Source organism: Gymnoscopelus braueri, assembly GCF_963280865.1.
Source record: "Gymnoscopelus braueri genome assembly, chromosome: 1".
In the NCBI taxonomy this organism is placed as follows: Eukaryota; Metazoa; Chordata; class Actinopteri; order Myctophiformes; family Myctophidae; genus Gymnoscopelus; species Gymnoscopelus braueri.
In genome coordinates, this window is record NC_137603.1 from 27,012,240 (window position 1) to 27,035,938 (window position 23,699).

General features: G+C 42.1%; 1 protein-coding gene across 2 annotated transcripts in view; it reads left to right on the plus strand.

Annotated features, from left to right (window-relative positions):
• Positions 1–23,699, plus strand: part of pde3b (phosphodiesterase 3B) — a 77,010-nt gene that overhangs the window by 24,227 nt on the left and 29,084 nt on the right. For both annotated transcript variants that reach the window (XM_080427154.1, XM_080427155.1), the window contains exons 2-3: positions 20,797–20,847; positions 22,507–22,758. In XM_080427154.1, the coding sequence (XP_080283280.1) occupies positions 20,797–20,847; positions 22,507–22,758 (303 nt within the window). The remainder of the gene's footprint in view (positions 1–20,796; positions 20,848–22,506; positions 22,759–23,699) is intronic.

The window sequence follows — 23,699 nt, forward strand, 5'->3', positions numbered from 1 at the left end:
GGTAGAACATACTGGCCTCATGGCAGGATGCAGAGACACTCACTTTAACATTACAGGGACTCAAACAAAGTCAAATGCCAAAACACCCAACTGTACGGAGCCAAACACTATCAGCTTAAAGCTCTGATGCTGAAATAAATAAACATCCTCTGTGTGCTGCACTGTTATGTGAAACACAGTCCACTCTCAGTGGGGTTGTTATTAGAGTACATCTCCAGGCTCAGTAGATGCTGGTTGCCTGTTCAGCGGGAAGGGGAACTGGGAAAGATGGTTGTGAACCTCCATGCATTACGCTCTCCAGGTATAACTTTTTTTACTGTCGAGCCTTATGCTCCGACGGTGTGTCGCTTGCCGAAAATAGCAGACCTACAAGCTCACAATGCAGCACATCATGCGACTTGTTGTGAGCTTGCGGGTCCCATATTTCCGGCATGCGGCACTCGCGCAAAGAAGTATGAATTGAGATTTGGAAAATAAGAAGCAGCTAATAGCTCCATGGGTATCAGTGGGGGCACGTGATCGCTTATCCCCACTGTCCCAACAGTCGGGGTTGGCTAACCCAGTGGTTCTCAAACCTTTTCATGTCAAGGACCCCCAAAATGATATGTATTTGGCTGCGGGACCCCCCACCATCTAAAAAAATATTTTTCAAAAATAGCAGATCTACAAGTTCATGGCACGGCACCATAGCGCGGCACTTGGTGCTGCGCTATGCTTGTATATCTGCTATTTTTAAATAGCCAAAGTATAAATAAAATAAATGGTGACGCTATATTAACACATTTTGCTGGGGACCCCCTGGTACCTCCCCAAGGACCCCTGGGGGTCCCCGCACCCCACTTTGAGAACCAATGGGCTAACCTCACGTCACCACACCAGGCTTTCCACATGATGGCGGAAAGCCGAAAAGACTAGTGGGATCTGGTCTAGGGAACGCCTACTCCCTAACTAGTATCCAGTCGGGCATTGCAAAGTTATTGTCCCCCCACGGAATTGAGTAGCCTGGTCTCACCAGTCACCACAGTTTAGAATAAAACAATACACTCACATTTATAATTATTTTTTTATTTTAAAAATGAGCTAACCTGTCCTGCACCGCAGTGCGGGTTCATGACGTAGGCCCTAAAATGATGACGCTTCTGGCCGAGGGGAATCATTTTGGAGGAGCACCTGTTTCCACAAAAATATCTGCCCTAGAACAGATCAGAACACTGAAAAAAACAGTTGATCCCAGTCTATAATCCTTTTGGAGTAGTGCAGGTGCTCCTCTTTCTGCCTGCCTGGTGGCGCGAAGTTCTATCTGCTCCTAGAACGGATCAGAACACTGAGAAAACCAGTTGATCCCAGTCTAGAGTTGGCGGCTACAGGGTGAACACATGGCAGGAATTGGCAGTGACTAGATTTGGGAGAAAATGAAAAAGAGAGAGAGAGAGAGAGAGAGAGAGAAAAAAAGGAGAAAAAAACAATCACAAACCCATTGCATGAGGGACATTGAAATGACCACTAGAAAACTATTTTATTCCATAGTATGTCATGAACCGGTTGTGTGACAAAGTAGCCATTAACACATTTAGACCGGAAAAGAATCTGTGTAATTTTTATATTTCTGGCTATTAAAAAATAGCAGATATAAATTCAAGCTCATAGCGCGACACAGCGTGCCGTTCTACGAGCTTGTAGATCTGCAAAAAAAAAAAAAACCTTCTGGGTATTCTACAAATGTCCTAGCAGTTTTCTGAAACACTTATGTTGCTATAATTATATCAGTGGTGCTCAAACCTTTTCATGTCAAGGAGCCCCAAAATGTATTTGGCAGCGGACCCCCATCTCAAATATTTTGTTCCAGGGACCCCCAGAAGCAAAGATTTTAGTAGAAAAATGTTTGCTTTAAAAAATATATATATTCAAAGATATTCAAGATTTTTCAAAAATAGCAGATCTACATGTGTTTTAAAATGTAAAATGACACAGATGCCTCCCCCGGTCTGAATGGGTTAATCTCCCCTGACCCTACCCAGACCTCTACAAAATGATCAACCGTGGAGGAAAGTGCAAGCTGCAACATGCCCTTTTGTTACTATGGAATACACTCACACATGCACGCTCACATGCACCCCACAGTGTAGCCTGACACCGTTTCATTTCACTTCATTATTCAGTCTCAAAGTGCTCCCATTGCAGCCGTTTTCCTGCTTGGGCGTTCCCGGAGAGGGAGCCCTTAGTGACTAGTAGGACATCACTATAGCAGTGGTTCTCAAACTTTTTTTGTGTCAAGGACCCCCAAATTGATATATATTTGGCCGCGGACCCCCCCCCCATCTGAAAAGGTTTTGTGCCAGGGACCAGATTTGTGTTAAAAGAATTCAAAATTATTCAAAAATGTTCTAAACATTTTTCAAATATTTTCAAAAATAGCAGATGTACAAGCTCGCGGCACGGCACGAAGTGACACGCTGTGAGCTGGTAGATCTGCTATGTTTTGAATAGCCAACATATAAATGGATAAAGTGTTTAAGATGATTGTGATACTGTGTTTACTACTTTAGCTGGGGACCCCCTGGAACCCCCCCAAACACCCCTGGGGGTCCCCGGACTATAGTGTTTGACGTTGTGGTAACTTGCTAATGAAGTTAACTCTAGCCAGATACTATACTAAAGAATATCGTTGCTGTCGGGCAGAAACCTCTTATCTCCATAATATTTGGTGTTTTTTTACAGCGTCACACAAAAGCATCAAAAGTAGCAGATCGACAAGTGATGCATTTCTAGCTTGTTGATTTGCTACTTTTGTTATTTTAGAATTTGAATCCTGAAAGGTTTTGGACATAAGAGGTTTCCAGTTTCCACCTCACAGAGACGATATCTAATACCCAAGGTGAAAAACTTTGCTAATGTCACAATATCAACGTCGGTTGCTATAAGCTGTGTAAAGACAGTTTACTATGTGCTAACCGTTCTACTGTCATTGTTGTTTTTCAACTCTCTCGCCCAGTTTAACCCATTCAATCGCATCTTTTTTTTTTAATGGGAGTGACACAGCGATTCAGGGGCTGGTGGGGCCAGGCAACGACAACAATGACAATTGTCTTATCAGAGTTGTGTAGCAGTAGTAGCCATGTTGATATTATTGTTATTGTCTCTTTGCAACTGACACTCTGCAAGCTGCGCTCGACCTACAGACGGCAATGTCCTCCAGAGCATTTTTGGCCAAAGAAATCCAGATTGATTTTGACATTAAACTTGATAGCTGTACAGCAGTAAGCCTCTTAGCTTTTTTTAACAGCCCCCCCCCCCTCCCAACCCCCAGTCACCTCAAATTTAATGACAGCTGCTTGAAAGCAATGCAGAAAAAGAGAAAGCTGCAGGGTAGCGACAGTCAAGATAATGATATAAGAAAACAGTGTGCCGGGGGCCTGTGACGGACACTTTTTTGTAAATGATTTACTTAACAACAGACGATTTTTCAGTCGTGCTCTCCCTCTCCCCCCCCCCCCTCCCCCGCCAACCCCCACCTCCCTCTCCCCCGCCCTGCGCTTGCTTGGCTCTGATAGATGGAGTCTATGTTCACATGCTTGTTATTGGCCAGGGCTCCAGGGCTCAGGCGTTAGGCTGTGTTTATGAGAGGAGCCTGCACTGATTCCATGATAAAACCAGATGTTCCCTTACAAGGCTTCAAGCCTCCTTGATCTAACACTCATGTCCATATCAGGTATAGTCTTCCTGTTGTACTGAGGCCTCTGCCGCCCGGAGCCCCACGGCGAGCTGCTGGCCTGTTCAGTGGTGTTTGAACTGTGCTACTGACACACTGTAGTAAGAAATTAGTCAGATTTATTCACCATTGTCAGGTTTTATTGTCTGAGAGAGTATGTTTTTCCCCCTGTCCGTCCGTCCGTCCGTCCGTGTGTCCGTCCGTCTGTGACCAGCTAATCTCCGGCACCGTTGTCTTGATCGCAGCGAAACTGTTCACACACACTCCCTGGATGCCAATTCAGAACCTCTGCCTGTTATAGCGTCACCAGGAGGCCGATTTGTGCAAAACATATTTTTTGACAGTACTCCTACAGATTTTGTCCAAAAATCACGCAAATCGGTACAAAGTATCTCTATAGTCATTAAACGAAACGTGTCTTTCAGATGTTTCATATTCCATCCTGATTGGCTAAGATTGACATCTAAAGTTTGCATTATTGGCTTGTTTTGAACAAAATTCCGCAAATCATGAACGCACCGTCCGATTGCGGTCAAACTTTGCACGCACATTCACGCTATGTTGAGGAACAAATGCCACCCTTTTAACAGTGGCCTGTTATAGCGCCACCAGCAGGTCTAATTTAGCAAAACAAAAGTTTTTAACAAAATGCCTCAAATCATGAATGCAGTCAGTGTCCGATTGTCGTGCAAGGCCTAAGAAGAAATGGCACCCTTTTCACGTTGGCCTATTATAGCGCCACCAGGAGGCCACAATAGCCTACCTGACCTGGCGGAGACCTGTGCTCCGAGGAGCACTTTTTCTAGTTTTCTGTGCAATAGAGGTGTAGGCTCTGGGGGACTCCAGCTGAACAAATACTATGATCCTGAGAGAATAGGATTTCACAGATGACATTTGTTTTTTACTATTATAATGTCACTATGGCCCACAGAATGTGTCTCTGGAACTCGGCTCTCTTTGAAATACAGTTCAACTTGACAAGTAGCGGCCAATTAGTACTGCCATTTTGTATTGGATAGTGTGAGGCCTGGCTCGGTCAACGTTCTCCAATGAGCTGTGAGAGACTAAAGCCTCTAATCATGCCACAGTGACCAACAGACTATATACCGTACATTTGCTATCCAGCCTCTTCAAACCCCACTTGAGCAGAGGTGAAAGGGTCTTTGAAAGGGTCATTGGGTGTCCATTGTACTTCTGGATCTTAACAGTAGGGCTGTGAATCGTCTGCTATCTCACGATTCGATTCCGATTCTTGGGGTCACGATTCCGATTTTTATCGATTTTTTCAAAACAAACGATTCTCGATTCAAAATCTATTTTTTCCGATTCAAGCGATTCTCGATTCAAAACGATTCTCGATTCAAAACGATTCTTGATTCAAAACATAGGATTTCAGGATCTACTCCAATCTACTGGCATGAGAACATTTATGTAGCTTTTATAATTGTAAAGGTTTTATCAACTGATAATAATGTAAAAGGTCAATCCAAGATCCTAAAAAAAAAAACATTTTTTTTTTTTTTAAATCGATTTAAAAAAAAAAGAGAATCGATTCTGAATCGTCCAACAGTAGAATCGCGATTCGTATTCGAATCGATTTTTTCCAACACCCCTACTTAACAGTAGTAGATTTCGTTATGGTCTTAAAAGGATAATTCACCCCAAAATTACTAACCCTATGGAGACTTGAATTCATGGATATTTTTAGTTTTTGTCGCATTCCTAAGCCAATAATTTGATGACCAGCTCTTTGTGTCTCCTACCGGAACTGCTGCCGGTCATCAAATTATTGGTCAAGTAGAACTGTATTTCAAAGAGAGGTCTGTAGGCAGGTCCCATGTCCAAACGATTTGGTAGTAAATTCAAACATTTTTTCAACAATGTTTAAGGCCACATAGTTTTCATAACCCTCAAATATATTGTGTTTGTTTACATTTTGTCAATGTTGAATAAATGACAATGTACTGTTAAAAGCCCTCTTTTAAGTTCAAATTCAAGTAAAGAAATGCAGCACTTGTAAGGAACTATATTTCCTGGCATATTGATAGTAAGGAACTATATATCCTGGCATATTGATAGTAAGGAACTATATTTCCTGGCATATTGATAGTAAGGAACTATATTTCCTGGCATATTGATATCAATGTGCAGATTTTAATGGCTGGTAAATCATTAATTTTACATCGAATCAATGGCATAGGTAATTTTCAAAAGAGTGAATTACCTACAGTATACCTAGGAACTCCCGTTTTTCCACACTGAACGGCAGTGAATGACATAAAAAAATTAGGCTGCTGAGATCTACTAATGGTGTACACTGCATACACTTATGGACTGTACACAAACATGTGTGAAGACAGAGGCAATCTCTGCTAATGGCTAAATTAGACTGGTATGGCCCTTTTTTATTAAATGCACAAACCAGTGCCTTGTCCACTGATCTGTAATGGAAGGAACTATAATAACACTAACTACTGCTACACGAAACCCTGTTCCGAACTGCTGCTTAGTTATTTTGCCTCCATAAACTAGGCCTTCATAAATTTCAGGTGACACATAAAGTTTGCTGAGCTGTTGTACTGACTGTATACTCCATGCGTCACAGGTTCAATGGTCCTTTTCATAATTGCTTGTGTTCAGAGTAGATAGACCGGGGCTCGTTTTATGAACATGCAGATGAGCAAATAAAAATAAGCAGAAAGGACTTTGAGAAGTGCTATTCAGGGTATTTATGTTTTGGGATCTCTGCCACTACTCTCCAAAGGTCATGGATGCCTGTATGCTTGCCAAACTACTGTGATGGTAATACATTGCTAGGGCCCAGGTCAACAGAGGATATCAAGCGCTGATAACACCTAACCTGCCTGCAGCACACGGTAGACTGCTTACAACTATTTATAGGGACATGGTTTTACTGAATGGCCTCTACTGGATTAACCACTTTCAACCGGGCATCCCTATTTTAGGAAAGTCATAGACGAAAACATTCATCAATTCCCCCCCCCCCAAATTTTTTTTTGCAAAAACAGCTGCGCTTGTATATCAGATATTTATGCCATGCAACCGTTGTACGGCTAAATATAAAATGAGTATAAGTGAATAAACTCATGCAAAGATTACATGATTTTTTTAGCAGCGATAGATGATGTCTCCATTTGATTAAGTGTGGAGTCCAGTGTTTTACCTTGGTACATTTGTTCAGTATATGTGTTGTTAGGTTGTCAAGCTGTCTTAATTGGTTAATTCATATTTATTTTCTTGGTCTATAGATTCACATCCTTTTGGGTAGTTTTTCAAGTTGATGTGGGCATGTGTAGGGTGGTGGTGTTTGAGTGGGCCCGTTGCCAGTACAGATTTGACCTACGTGAACAGGGCACAATACTATGCTTGAGAGCACAGGACAGCAGTGACTGACAGGGACTGCACTCGACACACAGCCTTCAAACAAATCTGTAACAGTTGTTACTCAAGTTGAATCGCAACTAGAGCCCGACTGATACAAGATTGTTTGGGTTTCATACCAATCCTGATTTGGGAGAGTCCTTATTATAGATGTTTTGACTGATGTTTTTAGTCAAAAAGTCCAAAATGGGTTATTTTCTATTTGAAAAACTAGAACATTCGGAAATAAAAAAAAATTCCGATGTACTGTTGCATTGCTTTGTACTGTGACACATTGTGAGTTTGTAGATCGGTTATTTATGAGAATGTTTTGAATACTTTTGACAACAGCAGGTTAAAAGTGGTTTATCATCGGCTGTATTATATTGCCAATACTGAATGTCGCTGAAAAAAAATAGTCAAATCATGGTCGATGTATCAGCCTAAACCAATGTATCAGCCTGGCTCTAAGGTTTTCATTTTATGGGCTGAAGAAACTGCAAATGCAGTGGTAGCTGTCAGCGTCTGTAGTTGTCTGTAGCGTTATGGCGGTGATCACAGCCAAATAGTTGTGAGTACAGTTATGGGCCATTTGAGAGTGAAACATGCCATTGTGGGAAAAAGTTCATCATTGACGTACTAGGGTTGACCTTACTCAGATTGTGGCATTTTTGTTGTTCCTGCAAACACGTGTTTGTCATTATGCAAGCTTCACTCTGCCTGGCGAGCCGCCAGCAGCAGAAACTTCAAGTATGAGAGTGAATGCTGACAGTTGTGCAGAGATTTTCTCCCCTAAGTAAGCTGTGCATTCCTCTCTCTTTCTAATAGACCCCGTCAGTCACAATTCCAACTCCTTTTAGGTCTTAAACCTCAAGAGTACAACAGCAATCTGAGCAGACTTATTTTTTTCTATCAGTGGTTTCATTTCTTCTCCATGGATTTACAAATGTTATCGGGAGACTTAAGAAAAGCCTGTATTGTGTCTTTTTAGAAGAATGTGCACAGGCTGCTGTACAGTATTGTAGCACTCTTAATGTCTTACAAAACCCATTCAGCATGTTACTGTAGGCTAGGCTCTGTCACGGCCTCCTCAGCAGCATCGGATAGATCAGCGGATCTCAAACTTTTTGATTAAGGGAAAAACCCCAAAATTGAAAATTTGTACACTCTCAGAGCTACAGACCTATAATGGTGCATTTGGACCCCCCCCCTCAAGGAATCCCAAGGGTCACTGGACGCCACTTTAAGAACCACTGGAATAGATGATCAGAAACAACAGAGGTGAAGTACAGCAAATTCCTATCGGCTTTTATTAGATGTATTCAACCACTCTAGCCCTGGTGTCACAATTTTTTGGCATATCGATAAAAAAAAAGCCAAGAAATCAGCTCACAGGAACGCGTCACGTTGTGGCACATTGTGAGATTGTAGATCGGCTATTCGTCACTATTCGTCTTGAGTGTAGGGCTTAAGTGGTTAACTGCAATGTTTAAACGTTAGCAGCATTTTGTGGACGAGGGCTTTAGTTCAATGATCCAGCCACAGGCTGCACCCCTGGGGGGGGGGGTGGGGTGCACTAGTCTCTCTAGAGACAGACATGTTGGCTCACACAATTTTCTAATATTCTGTACATCAGAAGCGCTGAAAATGGCAAAATTTGCAGATCTACAAGCTCGAAACGCATCGCTTCGCGCCGTGTTTCGAGCTTGTAGATCTGCTACTTTGGATGCTTTTGTGTGACGCTGTAGTATGATCAAGAAGGGCATTAATTTACCAAAAAACACAAAGTTCAAACATGGAGATGAGAGGTTTCTGCCCGACATCGCAACGATATACGTTTTCATGAACGGAAATGACTAACAGATGACTGCTTTCCTCTCGCAACTTTGTAGCGTTTGAAGATTGTGGAAGAGTTGTCTGGCATGAGAGACTAGCGGTGCACCAGTATCTACTGTGTACAGTAGCTTCATTGACATCAGCTGTGGGGTCAGGTGTCAACAGTTAAATAATCTGAGATTCAATCAATCAAAATACAATATATTGTGTGTGTGTGTGTGTGTGTGTGTGTGTGTGTGTGTGTGTGTGTGTGTGTGTGTGTGTGTGTGTGTGTGTGTGTGTGTGTGTGTGTGTGTGTGTGTGTGTGTGTGTGTGTGTGTGTGTGTGTGTGTGTGTGTGTGTGTGTGTGTTTGTGTTTGCATCATATATCGTTTCAGCAATGACATGTACACATGTGCAATAGTAACATTGCAAAGGACAGCTATGGCAAATTGGGCCAGTCAGTCACTTTTTACTTGATAGGAAATGAAAACTATCAAGGTTCACATTTTTCATGACTAATCTGGGAGAAAAACGGTACAGTTCATCTTATGAATAACATAATGATTTAATTACTTCTTGGCAACTGGTCTCACAGAGATGTCATGTTGAGTCAACCAGAATCTTGAACTGCCTTTTTTGTCTTCTAAAATCACCCTAATCATTGCTGGAGTGCTAAATTATTTCCAAATGGAGCTTTTGAAGTTTAGATGTATGCAGATCTGTCTATGGTGAAATTATGTTGCTCCAGCTTTTTTTTATATATAGGTTATATAAGTGCACATATTGCAATATATTGCAAAAACAAAAGTATCGTAATGTCAATAAGGGGGGGGGCGGGGGGGGGGGGGCACATGTCCATTGCTGTTGTTTCTGTGTTGGATATTTTTGGGGTCACCGCCTTAAAGTTCAGCCTTTGTTTTCTCAGTTAAGCCTAATCTATATTTTGTCACGCAAACGGTGTCGCGCACCAAAAATAGACGATCTACAAGCCCAAAGCGCTTTGCAGTTTGCAACGCGCTGTGAGCTTGTAGATCGGCTGTCTTTAGCCGTAGTACGACAATGTATGTTATGCATTATTGTCCGCCGGGCCTGTTGGCTGCGGGTGTGACGGTCGTAAATCAACCAGCCCTAGCAGCTGCTCACACTCCTGGATGAGCTTCAGCCAGTGCACTCACACTCACACACATGCTTGAATCCACGCACACGCCCGCGCGCACCCTGCAAATGTTATGTATGGACTTAACCCATTCAGACCGGAAACGCATCTGTGTCATTTTAAGATTTTTTGGCTATTCAAAAATAGCAGATATACAAACTGCCACGCTATGAGCTTGTAGATCTATTTTTATTTATTTTTTATCTTGAAAATGGGTGCAAATCTTTGAATATATATATATTTTTGTAAGCGAACATTTTTAACTCTTCTGTTACAACTTCTGGGGGTCCCTGGAAGTTCTGGAACAAAATATTTTGAGATGGGGGTCCACGGCCAAATGCATATCATTTTTGAGAACCACTGATATATATATTTAAATGTTAGGATTTAGAAGACATTTGTAGAATCCCCAGAAGCAAAGATTTGAGTTAAAAATTTTCGCTTTAAAAACATGTATATTCAAAGATTTGCACACAATTTTCACGATTTTTCTAAAAAAAAAACCTGATCTACAAGCTCATGCCACGCTATGAGCTTGTATATCTGCTATTTTTTGAATAGCCAAAGAAATCTTAAAATGACACAGATGCGTTCCCAGTCTTAATGGGCTAAGCACAGACAGGACACTCATACGGTTATTGCAGTATATCACAATATGATTTTATGTCAACAACATACTGCCCCATTATACAGAGTTGTCCCTTGTTCTCACTCATCCGTCCCTTGTCCTTCCCCCGTAATCGGAAGGAGGGGGGGGGGGCAACTAACCTGCCTCAGCAATTCCAGAGGCCCGTGGAACATGATCATAATTCCTGAGCTCAGTTTTCCCCTTTAGCTGCTACTTTTTCTGCCCTTTAGTCTGCTTTATTCTGGCCCGTCTGTGTGTGTGTGTGTGTGTGTGTGTGTGTGTGTGTGTGTGTGTGTGTGTCTGTCATTCTGTCTGACGCTGCAATAGAACCACAGCTGGCTGGCTGTCACATCCACAGACAGTATAAGGAAGCAGGCAGAAACCTCCTCGGCAATGGTAGGGGCACATGCTGTGATTTAGTGTGGTAGAAGTTATGGACAGCTCTTCGACAGAGAAGCATCCTTTCAAACCTAAGTTCCACACCTTTTATTAACCTGTTGTGCTGTTTGAGAATGAAGCTGCACAATGTAATGTGGTGTTCAATTGGTGAATAAATCATTATTTTGTAGCCTATCCAATTCTCCCTCCAAAAGTCATAGAAACCAGGCCGTGCGTGCGTGCGTGCGTGCGTGCGTGCGTGCGTGCGTGCGTGCGCGCGCGCATCCTTCGGGTAACATGCATTCATGCACCCCGCCACGAGTTTCATGGAAAGCCACCCAATAGATTTTGTGTTGATTGTGTGCTATTGGAAACATTGTCAGAATGGTGGCGCTTGAAATAAGGCCATTTGGTTTCCAAAATCAGTTTGGCTCAACAGTCTGAGTTTGGGGAGCATGAAGAAGAACAGCAAATTCCATGGCAATCCAGTCAGACTGACCAATAGCCGCTAGCCGGGATAAAAGCTCTGTTGATCCTGACTTACCAAAACAGATGTACATCACTTGTCTGATTTAACCACTTGTCTGAGTACACACATATTTTAAAAAAACTTTTAAACATACCCAAATTTCGGTTGTAGCAAAAACAAAGATGCGTAACATTCCTGTATCAGGTCTAGTCTGTTTTCTGCTACAGTAAGTTACACCAGGCACTACATCACGCACGTAGTGGCATGAGCTGTGATTGGTCTACTTTTGTGTTGACATACAGACAAACCCTGTATTAAAACACTTACTGTACATTTTGGTTATTGGAAACATCTGTCTTTATCACTCGCTTTCTGCACTTCAGCACTGGACACTAAGCATCATGGTTTGTAATAGCCATTAAATATTTGGTGTCATGCATCTGGACTTATTTTATGTCGGGGTCTTATGTACCCAATCACAATATATTGTACTGTTGTTGTAAGACCTGCGCACCTGTGTATAACACTTTATCATAGTGACTTAGCGATTGTACTCTGCAAAGTTTTACCTACACAAATTTTGAGATGTGCATTATGCTAGGTTACTGCAATACATTTCTGAAATCATGACAAACAGCTTGAAAACCATCTAAAGGCAAGTTTTTTTGTACAGCACTTTTCAACAATAAGGCTGGAAGGCAAAGTGCTTTCCACAAAACTTTGCCAGTGCTAAAGACAAGACATTGCTAAAGAAAAAGGTCATTAAAGGACATTTGAATAAAATTTAAAATAGTTATTAAAGAGTGAAGAGAATAAGAATAAGCTAAAATGAAACATAAATATGCATAAATAAAAGTAAAAAGGCAGCAGCAAACAGAAAATAGTTCAGCTTTCATTTGAGAATTGTAGCAGTTATGTGGTGCATAAGAAAACACAATGCTGCTGTCTGTCCCAAACGGCCGGAGAGGTCTTGACGGTTCATGGTGTAGCACAAGATCAGAAAAGTATTATGGCCCTAAAAACCATTCAATGCTTTATAGACCAACGGTAGTATTTCGAAATCAATTCTTTTACAGGCAGGGAACCACTGTGTAAAGATCTGAGAACTGAAGTGATATGATCCACTTTCTTGGTATTAGTAAGGACTCCAGCAGCAGCGTTCTGATTGAAACAACTGGAGCTGTTTTTTTTTAGGGAGACCACAGACACGACATAATACCTTTAATCCGTGATATATTCTTAAAGTGATAGCAGGCTTATAATTGTCAATGTGGCTGTTAACTACTTGAGCCCCAGCATCCCTATTCTGGGGAGAACATTTGCCAAAAAATAGCAGATCTGCAAGCTCTCTTGTAAGCTTGTATCTCCTCTGCTATTTTCGACAAAGAGATTTGGTGTAGAGGTAAAACGGAGCCAGCTCAGGTCCGTTTTACTAAGTGCAGAGGGTTTAAATGGTTAAAGATCAGGTCAGAATCCATGACTAAGATTTATGGCTTGTGTGTTTTACTGACTTTTAATCGTTCTTCCTTTGCTCAAAAACTAGTTACTTCAGTTTTGTCTTTGTTTAATTGAAGACAATGTTGGCACGTCCAATCTTTAAAGGTTATTTTGCACTAGCCTGGCGGATAGATAAGATCCACTATGCATCTGAAGGACATGTACCTACTCTGTGCTTTCACACTGTCATTAGAAAGTTACTAACCACATGCATTCTAGAAGCAACACATGCACAATGTTATTAAGTTGGACTGAACTTGCATAGCAATAATATTTAGAATTCTCCCTTTCTGTAATGCTGCATCATGTCTTTGCTTTATGTTACATTGTCTCATTAAGGCAAACTAATCAACCCAAGACATCAACCTCCCATCCACTAATAACCACCTCTTAGCAAATGGCATGTTGTGTGTTATACCCATAACAAGCCATTAGCTTTTAAACCAAAAAAGTGCAATAGCCTTCAAATCCTCTTAATGCCTGTGCACACCTTCCATTATACTGTAATTATTGGGAAGGCCCAGTGATATTGTGTATCTAGTATATACTGTAGTAGAGTTTTATAAAGTATAATACATGTTCCAACAAAAAATGTTTAAGGCTCTGAAAGACGCTGTGTGTGTGTGTGTGTGTGTGTGTGTGTGTGTGTGTGTGTGTGTGTGTGTGTGTGTGTGTGTGTGTGTGTGTGTGTGTGTGTGTGTGTGTGTGTGTGTGTGTGTGTGTGTGTGTGTGTGTGTGTGTGTGTGTGTGTGTGTGTGTGTGTGTGTGTGTGTGCGCGCGCATTCAGAGCTAATCTCGCAAACCGCTGAACCGATCAGCGCCAAATTTCTTGTGCACACTGCCAATAGTTTGGTAAACATTCCTGTTGTGTACAAGGTAGTACTTCCTTTAATGAGGGCCTGGTATTCACAGCCCATATTTGTCAATATGCATGGTACTAGTGGCTTTTTCATCTTCAAGGCCATACAGGCATGCTAGACTTTCATAATCACATGAAGCACTGCATCATGCTAGACTTTCATAATCACTTTTATCAGGATATCCTCTAAAACAGTGGTTCTCAAAGTGGTGTTTGAGGGCCCCCAGGGGTCCTTGAGGGGGTTCTCCAGAGGGTCCCCAGTAAAATGATGAATAGTGTACCCACTTTAACCCTATTTTTATACTTCGGCTATTCAAAAATGGCGTTACCTGTGAGCTTGTACAAGCTCAAGCTGCTATTTTCAAATGTTTTGATAAATCTTGGAAAATTGTGAAATGTGGAATAACTTTGGAAACTTGCAACACAAATCTTCTCTTATGGGGGCCTCTGGAACCAATTTCTTTCAGATGGGGGTCCGTGGCCCAACGCATATCAATTTGGGGGTCCTTGAAATGAAAATGTTGAGGACCACAGCTGCTCAAAAAGCTTGGTCTTGCTCTTCACTTCTCCATGCTTTGCATGGCTGATATTACATCCATATTGGCGACTACAGATATGCAGGATGTTTTTGAAATGCAATAAATATTAGTTATTCTGTCTGTATGTCTAACCATTAAAGAGAGACTGGGACCATCTGTGGGTGTGTCACCATTTAGCCATGTAGACAGTAACTGTGTGTGGCATAGAAAACCATCACCTGTAAAAATATATATATATTTTTTAAAGTGTACAATTTGTTCACTACAAAATGGATACAATTAACATTGACATTTGTTTTACTAAAGATTTATTTTTGAGCTTTTTATGCCTTTTTTTTCGATAGGACAGTAGGCTGACAGGAAATGGGGAGAGAGAGAGATGGGGAGTGACATGCCGCAAAGGCCGTCGGGATCGGGACTCGAACCCGTGACCCCGCTGTCAGGCTACACTGAGCCTAGGCTCCTGGACCGCTACGCCAGTGGTCCAGGCCGAAATTTGTTTTACTGTGTACATTTTACTGTGTAGGTACAGAGAGACACGCCTTTAAAAAGTAAAATACAATAAATGGAACCCCAGATGATAGCTAGTGTTGCAGTGACCTAAGTGTACTGTACGTGTTGCAGAGCAGTTGTTGCTACAGGCTATTACCAGTGGTGGACAGTAACTAGGCACATTTACTTGGATACTCTACACATTTTCTTTGCAAGCACATGACTTTCTCTCTGCTGCATTTGAAATAGAAATATTGTACTTTTGACTCCATTACATTTTCTAGGAAGGGACAACTTACTTTGCGGTGCAACGTGTTGTGAGCTTGTAGATCTTCTATTTTCACTATTTTTGAAAAATGTCTGATTTTATTTAATTATTTTTTTTGGGGGACAAATGTTCTAAATGTCAATACAGCAATGCATTGATATTAAAAAGGAAATGTACTTCGTAAGATGTACTTGAGTATTTATTTACTCGATTATATACTTTACCCACCACTGGTTATTGCAGCACACACACACACACACACACACACACACACACACACACACACACACACACACACACACACACACACACACACACACACACACACACACACACACACACACACAGGCACACACACATAGGCACACACAGGCACACACAGGCACACAGAAGAAGCACCTGGTCAGTGAAGTGGTAGGTGAGTGTGAAAAGGGAAGGATGACGTTTTCCACAAGCCCCTTTCCCTACTCAAAGAATTTTCCATGGTCCTGCCAGGTTGCCCTGACGACACTGGTGACACCCCCCCCCCCCCCCCCCTAACCCCCCTCAAACCCCCCCGGCTCTCCTGGCTAACCCTCGCTGGCCCTGCCTGAGGTTTGGCACGCTGTGCTAAAGGCCCACAGCCTTTATCCAGGGCATATTAGCTAGCATGTCAGGCCAGTAGTGGGACATAAACACTGGAGGCCTCTGTTTCGTTACACAGTACAACTACGCAGTGGGAATCTAACTCGGGCTGCGAGCATCCATTTGTTTTCTTATCGGTTATTCTGTCGATTACTTTTTTGATTAATCGAGAGGAGTTTTTTTTATTTTATATTCATACTATTTATTAGTTTTTTTATATTATTTTATACTTCGTTGCACAATGGTGTCGCGCAAAAATAGTGAAAATAGCATATCTAGAAGCTCACAAGCCGTTGCAAGGCTCCAAAATAGGGATTGATAACTTTGTTAAATGATCAATTCCTTATTTTATAATCAATTAAATAGATTAGTTCAATTAGCTGTTGCACCCCTAAATGTAACTATGGTGTGAGTGTACAAAATGGAACCAGGTCCATTTGGTTCCATGTGTACAGTTACAAATGGATACATTAACAGTAACACTGAGGGTTTTATATATATATTTGTATTTATATATATATATATATATATATATATATATATATGGGGGGGTAGTATGCTCTCAATGTAGCATTCTTTCTTTCTTTTTTATTTTCTCTTATCATTCGCTTTCTTTATCGCCCTGTGCATGTCGTAGGTGCGCTCGCGGTGGAATTTAATTCTTGTGTGTGTGTGTGTGTGTGTGTGTGTGTGTGTGTGTGTGTGTGTGTGTGTGTGTGTGTGTGTGTGTGTGTGTGTGTGTGTGTGTGTGTGTGCAAGACGAGTCTGTGTGACTGCCAGAGTGCAGCCTTCATTATCAGCGCGTGCGTCTGCAGAGGCCTGCTGACGCCGTTATGTGTCGCTGCCGACCGACGTCAGCACTGCTCTGCTGCTCTCCATACAAATGCCCCCCCCCCCAACTCCCTCTATCTCTCTCTCTCACACACACACACACATTAGCGTGTTTTTATCAGTTCCAGCTCAGACCCGACCTCTCACACCTCAGTGCTAAAGCCTGGCTAATATGACACACAAGTGCAACTCGCTGGCTAGTAGCTTGCATAGGTTTATTGACTCCTGTTATGAAATATTTAGTACTGGGCTCATGTTAAATAATAACTATGTATTTGGAACTGATGAATTGATGTGTGTGCAGTGCACTGTGTTTAGCTGTGAGATTCTCTGTGTGTGTGTGTGTGTGTGTGTGTGTGTGTGTAGTAGTTATTCATCTCCATCTGCCAGAATTTGAGGCTGTGGGGTTAAGCAGGAGACAAACACATGTCAACACCTACCTCTCATGCACTATTGGTTGCACATGTTTGCCCCCAGGTGTGACCATGAAGTTGGGCAGGTCGATATGACTTCAAATCATTATCAATTATTTCAAACTTCTAATTAATTGATTAAAGAAAAAATGTAATAGTGAAAATTGCAGATCTACAAGTTCACAACGCATCATGATGCGACGCATTGACAGATTGTACGTCAGCTTTTTTCACTATGTTGTATGCTACCAATTGTACAGCGAATTGTAACACAGGTTTAAGTGGTTAATCAGACTTATTCGATTTAACCGATTATAAAAAAATCGATTAGAATGTTTCTGTGTCGAAAAAATACGCTTACATGAGCAAGATTGTCGGTTATTGGTTCTAAATATCGGTTTTGATATACTTTCGGTGAATTGCCCAGCCCTACAATAAAGGCAAGACCGTGAAAGAAAAATGCACACTGGACAACATGCCTGATTTGTTACAAGCATAACTATGCTAAAGATGTCTGTGTGAGAGACTATGCTGCCTGGTTTTATCTGAGTTGTAAATGTCTGACCGGTCTAACATTGTTATAAAAATGTCTCCGCATTATCAGCTCTCTTGCTTTTTAAATGGCAGTTAGGGTTGTGTGAAATTGAACGAGGAGGCCGCTTGTTCTGTGTTGGCTGATTTACGGCCATTTATATTTAGTCTACCTTTCAATGTCCTGACCCTGTAGCACTCAAATCTGTGAGAGCCGACATGATCTATAATGTGTGTGTGTGCGTGCAAGTGGTGGCAGTAGGATCAGTGTGTGTGTGTGTGTGTGTGTGTGTGTGTGTACTGTGTACGCCCTCATGCGATGTTTTCATAACATCGCTAACAAAATGTCTTCTCCTTTGTTGAAAAGCCATGTGATCTGGTGACCCCGACAAAGGGTCTGAATCTGTAAACAAGGTTAGTTGTGGCTTAAAGGTCTGACTCTGGCAGCACCGGTGGTACCGGTAGCAAGGCGGCAGCAGCACCACCTCGCACTGCCTCGGGCGCTGTGTGCAGCGCTCCCCACTTGAGGTTGGACGGGTCCGTGTTTGCACGTGTATACCGCCGAGATGCTGAGGCATAGAGCTTCAGCTGTTCACAGAATGTTACATGGACCAGTGTGTGCTAGTTGTATGCTGCTGTGTATTCAAAATTAGAGCCCCGGGCCGATGCCAGGTTTTTGGGCCAGTCCTAGGGGCACAATAATTTGTAAAGAAAAGTACAAAAATCTTCAAATGTTTGAAAAACTTATAAGCAAACAAATAAATAGTACAAAATGCAAATTTTTCATAGATACAAAATTCAGTTAAGCATATATATTCAACTTTATATGAAAAGGAGGATATTCAACTTTAATTATACTATGAACAAGCAAAGAACTCAATAACTGATGTACAACAAGATCCCAACATGCCCCATCGCGATGTAAATAGCAGATATACAAGCTCACAGCGCGCCACTTGGTGCCACGCTGCGAGCTTGTACATCTGGATAAATTGTGTGTCCACGATTTATCCATTTATAAAGTTTACAAATGTAGCCAAATGGACCCATGGGGGTCCATGTGGTTTCAATTGTACACTCAGAGTTAAATGAACACTCAGGATTGCACAGTGAGTGCACAGGTTAGTTTGCGATCTCTTTATCTCCCTCAGTCTTTGTCAGTGTCCTTTAGCGTTTAATCCCGTCCTTCAGAGCCTCATCCCCGCGCCCTGCCCTTTTCCCCAAGTTCTTGCTCGCCTGCATCTCTCCGTAAACAAGCTGACGGCCAACAGCTCTCTCCTCCGTCCGTCTCCCGCCATCCTGTTGCCATGGTGTCCGCAGCATTGTTTGCTGCCCTCTCTTGTCGGGTTGCCATGGCAGGGCTTATTTGCCATATTAAATGTTTGGCAGCATTGTACAGATGCCGGTGACAACCACCCCGACGTCCCGCTCCGATCAATGAAGTAGCGGACGATTTAGAGAAATCGGAGGCGACAGAGCCACTGATCCGTTTAACAACCGTGGCCACAGCCCACTGCCCATCTTACGTTGCTCACAAAACAATAACAATTAGTGTTATGCACTGGGAGATTGATGCAAGCTTAGCCTTAGCTTATGTATTTTCAAACATTTAAGAGTGGGTCTCACTGGGCATGGCTCGCTTGTTTTTCCTTATAAAATTTTGATATAACAAAATTGTACATGCACTATTCCACTACTGTACAAAATAAATACATAATTACTTAAAAAGTGTGTGTGTGTGTGTGTGTGTGTGTGTGTGTGTGTGTGTGTACATACTGTATATATAATAGCTTAAACCCGGTTTAAGGATCCGTACATGGTTGACAACGACCAACTGATGAATGGAGTGTCAAGTCCTCCTTAAATATTTGATTAGATTCTTCATGTCATGTTTATGTAATGTGGTGCGCTGCTATTGAGAGGAAAGTGAGCAGGGAAGGATGAACTGCTGTTACCCCGTGCATCTTTGTTTTTACATTAGATTCTGATGGGTTAGGTGGAGGTTGCTTTGCTTGCTGTTTATGGAGGTCTGAGAAGAGGTGGAGACTGAATCTTGTCTCACCCCCTTGTGGGGAGGAGTGAGACTGCGTACTGACTGACCCTGAGTTAAATGTGTTTTGCCTGGTTCAGTGGGTCTCATACTCTTTTATTTTCAAGAACCCCTGTAACTCCGAGAGTGTACAAATGTTACGGGTCCGTTTGGTTCCATTTGTGCACTCAGAGTTACAGACCTGTAATGTTCCATTTGGACCCCCCTCAAGAAACTTTGAGAACCACTGGCCTAGATGTAACATTGCCATGGGTTTCTCCTCAAACATACCTGGGGAGGGACAATACCTATACTTACACCAAAAATAATTCCTCAAGTTGTTGTTTAAAATGGTCTGGATCAAGATTTGTAGCAGGAGGAAGGTGTAATTTATCACTTTCATAGTTTGCAGACATTCAGTAGTTAGATAAACTTAGATAATCATATTTTCACAACTTAAAAATTGGTATGTACTCAACATTAACAAGATTCAGCCTATGTGTCTTTCTCATGTTTCTCTGTATGACCTGCCTAATTCACAGCAATATAAATTAAGCTATTCACTAAGTATCTATGATAAATAAGTATGGCATTTGTTCTTTGACGGTCAAATATTAGGTTATTTCAAGTTCAACAGCAGCCACATTGTTGCACAGCGTTTGCCAACTGCTCTACGTTAGCGTAGGGTGTGCAAGCTCTGTTTGGTGACCAACAGATAGATAAGGTGGAAATGCTGGCGATTGACGTAGTTGGAGTCAGATAAGATCTCATAGCTCCATTGTAGGCGTACCATTGTGGTTTTAGTGGTTTGATTTTCTTGTTTTGCTTTCAGTGAAAGACTTCAGTGTGCTGTCTCATAGGTAGCGTGCATTAACAGAGTTGTAGTAGAAAGTGCATCATGTGCAGGAAATCCTCAATCTGGCTGTTGCTCCACTATGTGTTTAGATAACAGACAGACACAACTCGCATAATGCCCTATCACTATTGCTGTCCCTGTGACGTCATGAGCCATTTTACTGGGGCTTAGGTCAAAGCCTGTGCACTTCATACTGTATGTAAATACATAATACATCTCACTTTTTCTTACACAAACACACACCGAAACTCACCCACATACAGTGCATACCCATAAGGCCTTTAACTTAATTGTTTTTTTGTTTGTTTTTGTTTTCAGATGATCTTGTGGGACTGGGACCTGAAGCATTGGTACAAACCACAATATCAGGTCAGTATGTCTGTGTATACAATACTGTACGTTAGTTGTATTTCTTTGTTCAAATATTGTGCAGGAATAGCAAAGCCCATTGCATACTACACCAGAACAACCGACATTTGTTCGGTCCAAAAATACATTATGACGTCATTCAGAGGTTCGGGTGGGATCGGAACTAAATTGCAATGCATTGCGTTGCAACGCATTGCAACACAATGCATTGTGAGCTTGTAGAACTGCTATTTTCGCCTAATGTTCACCCATTTTCTCTGATTGTTTATCTATTATTATCACATGCCCCGAACAGGGTCGGTAGGGTTCATGTGGTCTGTAAATTAGGTTCATGACGTTCATTTCCTACTGCGATATATTTTGGCAGGGTGAGAGAGCAACAAATGGTGTAAACTCACACTGAACAAATATAGTACCGGCATACAATGGCTGAGAAATTGTTGTCATGCCACATATTTTCTACCACCTTGATAAGGTTCTGAAATATTTGTGTACGCAAAAGTGTTGGCTACTGCAGCCTAAAAGACGTCATCTGCTTCCAGGACACCAGATGCAACATTTTTGCATCTGGTGGTTTGCAAAGAGGACCCCAGGAAGACTAGCGGTGCTTTAGGACACAGCTAACAGCTAACAAATAAACAACATTTTTGCTTGTTAAAACAAAAATACCCCTTTTGGGATGTTTTTGAGCTCCGCTAAGTATCCACCGAACTGCATAACATGGGCACCAAAACCAAGCTTAGTTTCTGACCTACAACTTACTTGGCTGCCTCCGACAAGAAGTGATGAGAACGACGAAGATGAGACGAGCCAGAGGGAAGAGAGGGGACAAGGTATGGGTAGATGGGTAGAGTCAGGGAGAAGAAGCAAGACGAGAGGAATTATGAGAAGGTGGGGCTCCTGAGGGAATGGGGCTGGGGGTGAGCTAAAAGGGGGGTGAGGTAAGCCAATACGGGGTGAGGAATCTCCATCCGGCATCGCTTATGCCAGCTCTGCATAAGTAATGCCTCCCGACCCACGTCACCGAGTGCCAAAGTGCTTGCCCTGCATTTCTGCGTACGCACCACCAGCACTCCACTTCATCACTGACATCACTGCCGGCTCTCAATTAGCCACGATCGATGCTATGAGCTCAGAGGCCTGCTGTCATCCCATACTGCCATGCATACGTACATTCTAGCAGTGATGAGAGTGATAAGGACTGCTGGCTGTGAAAAGGTCCCATCCTGCCTATCCACAGGAGTATCACGATATCAATATTTAAAACGGTGGTTCTCAAAGATTTTAATGTCAACGACCCCCGAGTTGATTTGTATTTGCCCACGGGCCCCCATTTGAAAAGGTTTTGTTCCAGGGACCCCATAACGAAAGCTTTTTTTCATTTTTCGATAATAAAAAATCTGCAAGCTCACAACGCTTCGCATTACATTGTGAGCTAGTAGATAAGACGGGGCTTAAGCGTTTAAACTGTTCTCATTTTGTGGAGACCCCCTGGAACCCTCTCAAGGTCAAGATCCGTGGTGGTCCCCGGACCCCACTTTGAGAACCGGTGTTTTGAAACTCGATACAGACATTGACATTGTGTCTGTTGGTGGCTTATGTTTTTGTGAATGTGTCTTGTTTGTGCATTTGTGCGTATGCACACATTTTGCATGACAGGGTGCGGTGAGTGGCAATGGTGTGGACCTTTCGGTCATCAACGAGGCCAGGAATCTGTTGTCGGACCTGCTGGACCTGGACTCCTCCCTGTTGCCCCAGACCGTCTCTTCTCTGCGCAACATCTCCAGTCTCATGGGGACTTTCTCTGGCTCCTGCCGGCCCAGGGTCAACCCCTTCACACCATTCCCCGGCTTCTACCCCTGTGACGAAGTGGATGACCCTGTCGAAAGGAGCGACAGGAAGTCCATGAAGGTGGGCGGCGTCTGGCCATTCAGTCCCAGCGTGACAGTATCAGGGTACAGAGAGGACAGCCAATGGCCAGCAGATGTGCAATAAATGTGCAACCCCCACCAGCCTAGTTAACCCAACATGCTGTCCACGTGAACCACAATCTCTGTTACTAATAATGGCAGATGAAAATTAATCCCCCCCCTCCCTCTTATTCCACCAACATAAGTAAAAAGTAATCATGCTTGTATTTTGTCCAGTTCAAGTTGTAAGTCAGTGAACAGGCTACGAACGGGTATTAAATTATGTATTAAACGGTAGGAACAAACATTTCAACCTAAGACCTGATTAAACTGAGTTTCAGCAAAACTCAGTTGAATAAGCAAAACACTTGTTTTTTTTCAATTAAAAAATATGCTCCTCATTGACTTACAGTGTATGGTAAAACAGCTCTCAAAGACACTCTTTTAGCACATAAATGAACACAAACAAAGCTGATTCAGACAATATAGAGCATCACCAAACCCAGTACTTTAGTTTTTTAGTTTTTTTTTATTTATAAAAATGTCAACTTCCTGTTGATTTTACTATTTGAAGATCTGGATCCGGATCCGCGGATCCAGTCCAGGTTTTCTACTTATTAAAAATGGCAAAATCAACAGGAAGTTGACATTTTTTATTAAAAAAGAAAAACAGTACTGGGTTTGGTGATGTTCTATATTGTCTGAATCAACTTTGTTTGCGTTTGTTTACGTGCTAAAATAGTGACTTTGAGAGCTGTTTTACCATACAATGTAAGTCAATAGGGAGCATATTTTGAATTATCAATTTCTAATCAATGGAGCAATTATTTTTGATTTCTTGCCCACCTTTGGAGTTACATCATGGCAAGGTAACTACACAACCCAAACCTCTACCAAAGTGGTCTTGCCCTTTAAAGACTGAATTCAAATAAGTTTCAGCAG